Here is an 11,683-nt window from a genome sequence, read left to right on the forward strand (position 1 = left end):
GAACATTTATGCTTCAGTGCTGTATCTCAGCATCTCCCAGCAAGGTCACAAAGCTCTCCCAAGTTATTGGAGAGCACAGGTTCAGACCGAAGCTGGATAATATCATGCTCCACAAAGGATGTCTCCAAAAACACTTGATGTTTCTATCTGTTCAGAGATTTTTAGTTCTCTAGAATTCTAGGCTGAATTAATGATTGGTAACTGAAAATTAAGCAATTTGAAATTGAATAAAACGTAACATCCTGGGGCGCCTGGGTGGCTCAGTGGGTTAAAGCCTCTGCCTTAGGCTCAGGTCATGATCTCAGGGTCCTGGGATCGAGCCCCACATCGGGCTCTCTGCTCAGCAGGGAGCCTGCTTCCCCCTCCCTCTCTCTGCCTACTTGTGATCACTGTCTGTCAAATAAATAAATAAAATCTTAAAAAAAAAAAAAAACACAAAATGAAACATCCTGTAAGAAAGGAAATTACCCAGTGTGGCCCAGCTGTGATTAGTGCATACAATTTAGTGAAACATTGAATACTGATATAGCAAAATTAGTGATATGAGTTTATATGGCATTTTATTTAGAAACATGGAGTTACACCAGAAGATATAGCCAAAGTTGAAAGTGGTCAACTAAGAGGGATGGAATAGGGGCTCCCTGGGAGGGTGGGGACAGTGATTGATAAACCTAGTGGTCTTTGGCTTTTTATTTTGTGTCTATGCTTTGTTGAAATTTATTTTAAAAAGTAAGGGGAAGAAAGATCAAGTAGCTTTCTCAAAGTCACAAAACTAGAAAGACTTAGGTTCAAAGTCCTGGCTTGCCAAGTCCTTCTGTTTACAGAGTCTATTCCCTTGACCACTCGTTCTACTACCTTCCTGGAGTCTGAAGAAGCCCTTGTCCTGAACATAACTGTTTCACACACAATTCTGAAATTATGACCTCAGTGTTAAAGATCACTCTTTCAGGGCTCTCTGCTCAGCAGGGAGCCTGCTTCCTCCGCTCTCTCTGTCTGCCTGCCTCTCTGCCTACTTGTGATCTCTGTCTGTCAAATAAATAAATAAATCAAAAAAAAAAAGAAAAAGATCACTCTTTAAGACAGACACATGGTCTCCTGGTGGTTTTTTTGTTTTTTGTTTTTTTGTTGTTGTTGTTGTTTTTTGTTTTTTTGGTTTTTTGTTTTGTTTTGTTTTCCTGTATTCCCTAGCTCTAGCCCAGAGCCATACATACAACAGGACTACAGTAAAGAAGTGCGGGACACAGGTGAAGAATGATTAATGCAGGGTGGAGAAATCTTAAGTCATCAGAACAGCTAGATTTGGGGGGAGGCTTTAAACGTGAGGACTATTTAGACATGAAGTGGGGGAGGAGTGTGAATATCAGATTTTGTGGAACTAATGAGGGAAATTACATCAGGAGTGCTCTGAGTTGGGCATTTTTCCTTTGTGTGTGAGAGGGAGATAGACTTTATTGAGTAGGTGGGAATCAGAGGCTTTACATATCCTTATATTTTAGGTTTCGAGTTTTCACAGCAGTTATGTAAGCTTTTGTGATTTCTTACCAATAAATACTAGGATAAATGTCTCCAGGCATGGTAGCAGATAAGAGAGGGACTTGATAAATTATCTAGTGCCATGCATAAAGCCTTATACATAAGAGGTCTTAAGGAAGGCAGTCTGGAAAGTCACTGTGTTCGAACTGAAAGGAGTCTTAGAGAATTCCAACTGCATGAGGCCTTGGAGTAAATAATGTAACAAAGTTCATAGTGTGTTTTCATTTGCCAACAAAAGTGGTTTAAACAGGGGCGCCTGGGTGACTCAGTGGGTTAAGCCTCTGCCTTCGGCTCAGGTCATGATCTCAGGGTCCTGGGATCGAGCCCCGCATCAGGGGGTCTCTGTTCAGCAGGGAGCCTGCTTCCTCCTCTCCCTCTGCCTGTCTCCCTGCCCACTTGTGATCTTTTTCTCTCTGTCAAATACATAAATAAAATCTAAAAAAAGTATTTCATATCTCAGGAGACTCAGAGGCAGGGCCGCTCGAGGTGCATTTGTTTAGCGGTTCGGGGACTTCATCAGGGATGGATCTTCTGTTTTGTTCCACTCTCAGTATGTCGGCTGGTCAGTCCCCTCTTGGTTAGGAGGAATTCCAGGCAACGGACACATATAAGACAAGGCCAGGGGCACCTCCGTGGCTCACTTGCTTAAGCAGCTGCCTTCAGCTCCGGTCACGATCCCGGAGTCCTGGGATCGAGCCCCGCGTCTGGCTCCCTGCATAGTGGGAAGCCTCTTTCTCCCTCTCACTCTGTCTCCTCCACTTAGTGTGTGCGCGCTCTCTCTCTCAAATAAATAAAATCTTTAGATTAAAAGAAAGACAAGGCCAAAGGCTAGATGGAGACAGGGAGATTGCATCTTTTCTTCCAGTGCTTTTGTAAGAAAGCTTTCCCAGAGTTCTCTCTGCTGACGTCCTTCCAGATCACATGGGCCAAAAACCATAATAAGCTTCAATTCTCTCTCTCTCAAATACACACACACACACACACACACACACACACACACACACCCTTCCCAGGCTTCTCCTAAAGCATGGGATCACCCAGTATCTAAACAAAATTAGGGTTTGGGGGATTAAAAGAAAATGGAGCGTGATTATTAGGAAGGCAGTCCACAGTGTCCTCACACTAATGTCTCAGAACAAGGTAGTGGTGGACCTACATGAGACTCCTGGTCTCCTGATTCCCAGTTTAATTTTCCCCTCTTGACATAAATAACCTATTTGTTTCATGAATGAATATTACCAATATTGCTACCTTTTCTCTAGAATTTTGAGTATATCCATATAATTCTGCGTCAAATCCTTTTTGAAAAGAGGTATACTATTATAAAAGTAGACATGCTGATTTTATATGTGAAGCATACTGAATTCTTCAAATAAAGTGCTTGGGGTTCCTTATATGTACAATGTTTCTTCCTCTGCTTCTACTGTTTCTGTTGCCTAGAGAACATGTGGCCTGGCCCCTTTTTTGCCTCCTTCATTATTTGAATATCTACTCAGATTTCAAGTATGATGCCTCTGAAACTTCTCGACATTTCCCCGTCTTAATGAAATCCCTATTCTGCGTCCACTGCATCATGTTCTAGATCTCCCCCACCCCCCGGCATTTATAGTACTGGTTTCTGTATAGGTTTGTCTTCCTTTTCTAGTCTGAGCCTCTTTTGTAGAGATGGTTTCTCATTTGTCTTGATGAATCCAGGGTATAGCATGGTACTGTATATGTAATAGGCACCACTAGTAGTTTTTTGTGTTTTTGTTTGTTTGTTTGTTTGTTTTTAAGGATGAATGGGTCGGGGCACTCGTGGCTCAGTCAGTTGAACTTCTGACTCTTGCCTGAGGGTTGGGTTGTTATCTTGGGATTGTAGGATTGAATCGTGCATCAGGCTCCACACTCCACAGGGAGTCTGCTGGAGATTCTCTCCCTCTGCTCCTCCCCCATCTCTTTCTCTAAACTAAATAAATCTTAAAAAAAAAAAAAAAAAAAAAGGATGGGTTATATGCTAATTTGGGGTGGGAAGAGATTTTATTTGTGTTCTATTTGATTTTGTTATTTTCAACCAGTAGAACATGAATGTGGTTCTATAATCTCTATTTTTTATTTTGAGGCAATAGTGATTCCAATAAGCATATCTTATTTCTGTGAATCTTCTGTGAAGATTTTCTTTAAATATCAAAGGAAAAGCATTTCGTTTTATGTGTTTACTGTTAGCCTTAGCTCTGGAGATTTGTCAAAGGAGGTAAACATTATAGAATTGTACCTAATGTAAATCAGATGTTCAGTAGACCTGTGTGTGTGGTAAATACACCGTAAATAGAACTATTCACTTTATGATTTAATTTTTTCTTTTCTCATTTTAGCATTTATGACATTAACAGAGGACAGGACTATGTCGAGAATTCTGGGGGTATACTTGGTGAAAATGAATTAAGACCACCCTCCCAGCTACATTCTCTCTTAGAGAAGACCGAGCCAGGGTTCATATCAGAAAAGAGTGGGTATTAAACTAAATGCTATGAGTTATTACTAATGAATTCAAGTAGAGCAGTACAATTTAAAAAATTTTAATTTAGATCATGTAAAATGAAAGGACATTTAAAAAAAATTTACAATTTCCAGTGACTACAAATTTCACTGATCCAAAATTAATAGGGGATTAAAATTTCAAATTCCATCAGAAAAGGTTCAGGGGAAATTGTCACATTTCCCTATTTGTATTTCTTTGAAATTATGATTCATTTTACTTGATTTTGAGTTGAGATATTTTAAATACTAGAAGTAATACATACTGTGTAAGAAAAACCTAAATTATAGTAATATATATAAGGTAAAATGTTTGAGTTCACCTTTATCCACTTCCATTTGAATAACCATTGGTTTAGACACCATTAACAATTTGGTTTCCCATCTTTCTGGATCTTTTTCTGTAAATTTTCAAACACATAATTTTCTATTTTTTTTTTTTAAACCAAAATGACATTATATGATGTGTGTTATTTACTCGGTGGTAGAGTAGATATCTTTATATGTCAAAGTATATAGATTCACTTGGTATTTATGTACTAGTTGTAAGGTGTTTCCTTATTGATGTCAGTTTGGGTTATCCCAAGTGTTTTTGCTCTTATAGATGCCAGTGCATGGAGTAGCCTTGTCCGTTATCTCCTGTGTACTCATGCTAATATTCCTAAGGAATAGATTCCCAGAAATGGAAAGGTTATTAGGTACACACATTTAAGTTTTTGTTAGGTCTTCCAAGTTGTGCTGTAAAAAGGTTGTATTTACCTTCAACTGGCAATCCCTCAATGTCTTAAAAATAAAGGCAATACATTCTGGGATTAGATGATTAAGGAATGGGCTCTTTAACAACTATAAAGGGACCTACTTAGACTGGGCCAAATATGTAGGCATCGACAGTGTTAATGGAGGTAAGTTGCAGTCCGTCTGTAGGAAAAAATAAGGGCCTATAATGGCAGATACTGTTGGGTTCTGAGTGTTTCTGTCTTTGATGAGTGCTACTGTATAATGTACATATAGGAGAAGTGGTCATGAAAGTCCCAGGGAGAGGTAGAAGTGGCTAATTTTTGTTAGAATTATTGGGACACCTAAGTTGTTGGCATTAGTTCATCTCATTATTTTCTTTCAGACCAGATGCTTAGATAATGGAAAACACATACATGTGCCATAGCATCAGAGATCAGTTTATAATTTTCTAATCCCTCTTACTTATTAGAAGTTAAGTAGAGAAACAAGTGCCCCAAAGCAGACATTCCATATCACTGATGGATTTTGAGAAAGGGGAGATTATCTCAGGGCACTTTGAACAGAATCCAGCTTATGTCAAGCTGGACTTAACTTTTAAAGAATGAATCCACAAACAGCGGAGAAATATGCCCAAAGCTAGGTGCTAAAGGAAAGAATATTAACTCAGTTTCTAGAAGTATTGTTATTGAACTTGAATTTTCCCTACTTGTTCTCTCTTGGTCACTTAAGCTCTAAGGGACACTCTTACACTTTACAGACAGGTACTTTTCAAGTTGTTTTAGTATTTCTCTGTAGAATAGCCCCCTCCTCATTCTCTTAATATTCTGACAATCTTGAATGTCTAAGTGAAGCACGTGTATTGCTCAGCAAAAATGCAGCCGCCCATTAATTTAGTGCCCATACTCTTCTGTATACTAGTTTGACTCTTAAATGATTGTGTAAGAAGAGATAATATCTTGATAAAATGTTCACCTATCTGCTTAGTTATATAGCAGGAAACTTGTGCTTTCTAGGGTGTAACTGACATCATTCTATTACGAAATCGTGAAAGAGTCCAGATTTACTGTGGATTTCTATCAGTTTTCGCTTTGGACATGCTTTTCCTTCTGCTAACTGTAAAATGGTTACTTGTATAAATAACTTCTGTTTGGAGAAAGCTGACCTAAAGGGGAAGCATTTTTAACTATCAGTAGTTTTAGGAATAAAAATGTGTTAGCACAAAATCATTTCCTATGTTTATTTTAGGCTGTCATCTCTGGTCATTGCTTTATGAGAACAGTATTCCTCATACTGGTCAATAAAATGTTCTCTGACCACATGTATTTGGCAGACACAGTGTTAGATGGGCTGTTTTTGTTTGCTTTTCAGAGTACATTATTTTTCACAGTTTTTCATTTATTACTGTGCATTGGCCATCAAAAATGTGGATGTATGTCATATTTGGTACTTCCAGAAGTTAAAACCTGTGTCTTCGTATTAACATCGTGTGGAATTTAAGAGTTGATAGCCATAGACTGGTCATTTCCAAAGCTCTGACAACTTCTGTCTTTCTCTGTAAGCAACCTATTTCTCAAATATTGAGCCTCAGAGTTTACTTTTAAAATATTATTTTGACTTTTACAAATATTAAATACAAGGTTTCCCATATTAGGGCTTTTAGAGGACTCCTGACTTGCATTTGGGCCAGTGGTGCAACTTATTTTAAAGATGAAGTCACAAGTGCATAGTCCTCCTACTTTGTTTTAAGCCAATGTAGCTAAAGAAGGTAATGCAGCTAAAAAGGCATCATTTTAATTATCCTGCCTATTGTTTTGCTATTTGAACCTCTTTAGAATATCTGTATTTTTAATAGCATTCATATACTGATTTTGAAGGAAAAAGTGAAACTGAGAAAAAAAAATCTATATGGATCAGATGTAGGAACTTCAGGATATTCTTAAATGTTTCGTCCTCTTTTCTTTCCTTCCTTGCTACTTAAGTCTTTGACTTTTGATACTAGGCAGTTTATTAAAGCATGTTTAAATTACTTGGATAGTTGAAGTGTTAGGACAGTTTCGTCCAAATTAACTTCACTGAAATGTTTGTTTTCATTTCTATGATAGTTTAGTATTTTACTGTTGTTCATAAGTTAATTTTAATTAAAATGCTTTTCTTTCCTTTAGCTTTTGAACTTTAATGTAATTGGCAGAGTTTTGGTAAAAGCAGGAAGCCATGTTAATGTATTTATTTATTTATATTAGATCACCAAAATTTCCAGTGCTTGTATATTATTAGTCCATTCTCTTTATTATTTATAAATAGTTTGTTACCTTACTGTCTTGACCTGGTTAAAGAGCATAGAGAAGACACAAATATAAGGGGGTAGCCAAATCAGATTTAAATATTACAAGAATTCATTAGGCTCAAGTCTCGCTAAAGTAAAAACTTATAAAACAAAAGGCACAAAGCCTCAATCAAGAGAATCATTGGGTCAAGTCAGTAATTCTCAAATAGGGAACATGCCTCTCAGGAGGGTCATGTCAGAATTTCTGGGATAACACGTGAGTAGGGTTTGAAAAAAGCACTTTCTAAAAGTAATAAAGTTTTATTTTTGTGAAATGAAAAGAAGTAATGATTTTATAATATAACCCATACAAGGTAAAGTCTAACAGATGTGTCTAGGCCATGAGGAAGCCCCAAAGACAGAAGAATTTCTAATGTGTTTGAGTGTTGAGTATGCAGTAGTAGGCCCCTTAAAAGAAAACCTAACGGGCTTACTTGGGGGATTTGATATGAAGACAGGAAGGGTAAGTTTATCAAAATGTGGCATTAGTGTAGACGAGGAACATTGTTCTGATTTGCTGACCACTCACCTTGATGCTGCCGTGTTTGATCTGCTTGTCCCCACTGTGGTTACAACACACGCCTTTCAACCAAAAGCCCCAAGGCATCTGGCAGGGTTTATTTTACTCCTGTATTGAAAGTGGTTCACCCTCAGTAACTCACCTCCCGTAGATCATGTTCTTCACGTGAGAGGTCTTTTAAGATAGTACATGTAATGGAGCCCAAACACAATGTGTCTGAGTTTTACAGGAAGGAAATAGATTTAGTATTTAGTGATATTTAGTGATATTTGGTATGCCGGTTTTAACCCCATCCTTTGGTTATCTTAAACAGTTGCATTATTTTTGTTTGTGTTTTACAGTTTTTGAGACAGTGTCCTTGAGTTCAGACTCTCTCTTCCAGAGGGCAGTTTCAATTCTTCATACTTCTTACTTGGACTCTGCATCTGAGCATGGTTTTCAGTACAGTCAAGTGACTTTGGTGAAAAATGACATTTTCTTAAATGAGGTGAGGTGCTTGGTACACACTGTGTCTGTGTGTTAGTTTTATTTTAGTTCTAAAGAAATAGACCCATCATTTTTGGTATAAAAGCCTAGCTAATTCTTCTCAGCTGTCACTTTCAGATGAGATGAGAAATCCTTGGAAGGTAATTAAGAATATATTCTAGGGAATAGAAGAAAAATAAGTTTTGGTAGTCCTTCAACAGGAGGAATTCAAATGATGCATTTTTAAAAATTAATTTGCAAGGCAAAATAATGTTTATAGCATTTGATTATTCTCTCTTTTATACAGTACAAAACTTTCTACCAAGAAAAAAAAGCAAGTAATTATACTCAGGAAGAACTTCAAGAGACTTACGGGTTTCTTCTGTTTGAAACTGAAAATCAGGTAAGGGAATTGGGTCACAGAACATTAATTTTGTGATATTAATATGCAAAATTAATGATCTCATTAAACTTAAATATTGGCATTTCACTTCTCTAAGATTTATAAAATTACCAGTTCTCCAGTCTTTTTTGTTGCTGAGTCTGGTGGCAGTGGGAATGATTGTGACAGCTAGTCCTGAAAGTGATTGGATTCCTGCGCCTTTTCACAGGCCCTCTGTAGTTTCATTGTAAATACATTTGTCACCTCAGGGTGAGATTTGAATTAATGCGGATTTCCTAAGTATTGGTAATGCCTTTTAATGGAGTAAATGATATTTCTTTATTCTGGATCATTGTTCACGTAGATCCTTTGTTTCTTGTAGAGGTTTTTCAAGTTTCAGTTACATGGTTTTTGGGGATAAGGTGAAAACTTCCAGCAGTTGCCTTACTTGAAATTGGAGCTTCTGTACTGTTGCTTGTACCCAAATTGTGAGAGAAGGAAACTACTGGGTGGACCGTGTCCCCAAAGATGTATGTGGCTTGCTAGGTGCAGTTTTAATAATACCATAATTTATAATTCACTTAAATAATTTAATATTTTGATTGAGTTCATGATTTTTAAAGAGCAAGGGTAGACTTGCTTACAGAATACTTAACGTTAGCATATAACATAAGGATTATATAGTAATACCAGAAGAGTTCATTTATTTAATAATCTACTTACAAATAAAATACATTATGGATTCATACTAAAAAAGGCACTAGTGGATAAGACATTCTCAAATTTAGTGATTCCAAAGCTATAATCGAGATCTTCAAGAGAGGACTTAATCTTGTTTAATTAGGTTTTGCTGATGACGCTTTTGTTAAATGATTAAAATTACGTGAACTATTAACCAAACACAGTTGCCTCACACAAGCTTGCTTTGTGCCATACATAGATACTGTGTACAGATTCTGTATTTATTGGAAAGCTCGTAGATCATAGTGTTATTTCATTGTCTCTCCTAAGACTGACATGATAACCAAAGTACTGTCTTTTATTTAAAGGCAAAGTCAGTATGTCAGCGCGGACTTTGTGTGGGCTGCAGTACTGTTACCACGCTTGGTGACCCAGCCAAAGGTAAGTCTGAGCGGAAAAGAGAATCTCTTCTTTCACGAGGTGAAGTGAGGTTTGGTTCATTTCATAGGATACTTACATTAAAAGCCAGTTTCATTAGTGATAAATCGTAATCTTTAGAATCAGTGCTTTAAGCATAGAAATGAGCTTCAAGTCTAAGACCTAAGATTTTCCAGTAGGAGTACCTGATCAGAACTTTTTCTTAAAGGTTGGTTGTCCTAGAAGAGATACTAAAAGTAGCTTTCGGTACCAAGAGACTAGTGCGGTCATCCCGGGCTAATGAGGACGTCTTCTGAGCTATCATAATGGCAGCAGGAATAGAGAATCGATGGAACTGGCCAGACTTGGCAACTGTGGAATGTGAGGAGTGAGAGAAGGAATAATCAGGTATAAGCCTGTCAGCTCACACTGCGGTGATGTTGTCGGTGGAGAAGAGACACAGAAGGAAAGGAGATCGGCAGGGAAGCTGAGGCGGTAGACGGGAAAGGTGATCTTACGGTTAAGAATGTGGATTAGCACTAAATTTCTTTGAGCTTCAAGTTCCTCATCTGTGAAATAGATAAAACTGTCTTTGAGATCTGCTGGGAGGGTCATGGGAGGCTACGGGAAGCACTGAGCTCCCGGTAAATGGACGCTACTTCTTCCATGAATTAAATTTGAGAAATAGTGGATTTTCCTAGGTCTTCTGGGAGATACCCTGCTGATGGTTTAAAAAGAAAAAAAGCTGGAAAAAAGGATCAGAACTGGAGATGGGGGCAAAGCGGCAGGACTAGGTGTTGGTTGAAGCCAAAGGTCCTGTTGTGTGAGACAGTATTGAAGGGAAAGAACAGGACTGTGGGTGGGTGTGGGACCTGGGGGCCAGGGGGTAGGGAGAAAGTCCGGTGGAGGAAGAACTGGGGAGGAGCACGGGTATTTAGCACGGTTGGGTGCTACCAGCGTGGAGGTCAGGAGTGGCTTGCTTCCTGCTGACTTTTTCACAGCTCTGTTGAGATGGAATTCACGCAGCCTGTAATTGACTCATTTCAAGTATACAGGTCAGCTTTTCTTAATGTATTCATAGAGCAGTGCTACTGTTAGCACAGACTCTTTTCGTCCCGAAAAAGAAGTCTGTGCCTGTTCCCAGTGACAAGCCATTCCCCGCCACGACTGGCCGAGGCAGTCGCTCACCTGCTCTCCAGCACCCCGGGTCCGCCTCATTCAGACGTTCCGCATGAACGGACTTCTCCGTGATGCTCTGTGACTCCTTTTCCCGGTTCAGTGTGTTCAGGGCTCATCCACGCTGCAGTTCGTACCCGTACTTCATCTGCCCTTTGGCTGGGTGATATTCCGTTGTGTGGTTTTACCACGTTTTCTTTATTCTTTCAGTGCTTGAGGGACCTGTGGTGGTTTGCACTTCTTGGCCATCAGGGAGACGCAGCTGTGTGCCTTCGTGTACAGGCTTTTGTGGAGACGTGTGTTTTGCTGTCTTTTAGGTCTAGACGCAGCAGTGAGATTGCTGGGTTTTGGGGTCACTTTGTGTGACACAAAAATGCTTTAAAACTTACATTCACGTCTTCTAAAGGCCGTGACGGGGAATACGTTCATAACCCTGATAACATCTTCCATAAAACCTTCTCTTATCCCTACTCTTTTTCATTGAAACATAACAAACATAACTAACGCATAAGACATAACTAATGCAGGAAGAGAGGATGGTGTAGTGTACCGATCCCCTCGGTTTAACAGATCTGGTTTGCGTTATTCCTCCATTTGGCTAACAAAATATTGTTGTTAAAGAATGGGAAAGTAAATTACAAGTAAATACTTTAGCTTTCATCTCTAAAACATAAGGCCCTTGTTCTACATGACTCTAATCCCTGATTATATGGTTGATGTTTAAGAGGCTGGCTTCAGTGGGGTGCCGGAGTAGAAACCGAATTATTCCTAACAAATACATGTACCGTTATTTCTTCTTAACCACGTTGTGGGGTGGGTAAGAAAAATAGCACTGCTTCCCATGTGTATTTTATTTTATTTTTTTAAAAGATTTTATTTATTTGACAGAGATCACAAGTAGACAGAGAGGCAGGCAGAGAGAGAGGAGGAA

At 38.6% G+C, this 11,683-nt stretch overlaps 1 protein-coding gene across 4 annotated transcripts in view; it reads left to right on the plus strand.

Annotated features, from left to right (window-relative positions):
• The window catches only part of TASOR2 (transcription activation suppressor family member 2), a 78,312-nt gene that overhangs the window by 21,104 nt on the left and 45,525 nt on the right, over nucleotides 1-11,683 (plus strand). For all 4 annotated transcript variants that reach the window (XM_059404008.1, XM_059404007.1, XM_059404009.1 and 1 more), the window contains exons 2-4: nucleotides 7,973-8,118; nucleotides 8,404-8,499; nucleotides 9,528-9,600. In XM_059404008.1, coding sequence (XP_059259991.1) covers nucleotides 7,973-8,118; nucleotides 8,404-8,499; nucleotides 9,528-9,600 — 315 coding nt within the window. The remainder of the gene's footprint in view (nucleotides 1-7,972; nucleotides 8,119-8,403; nucleotides 8,500-9,527; nucleotides 9,601-11,683) is intronic.

The sequence above is a fragment of the Mustela nigripes genome, chromosome 6, assembly GCF_022355385.1.
Source record: "Mustela nigripes isolate SB6536 chromosome 6, MUSNIG.SB6536, whole genome shotgun sequence".
Classification (NCBI taxonomy): Eukaryota; Metazoa; Chordata; class Mammalia; order Carnivora; family Mustelidae; genus Mustela; species Mustela nigripes.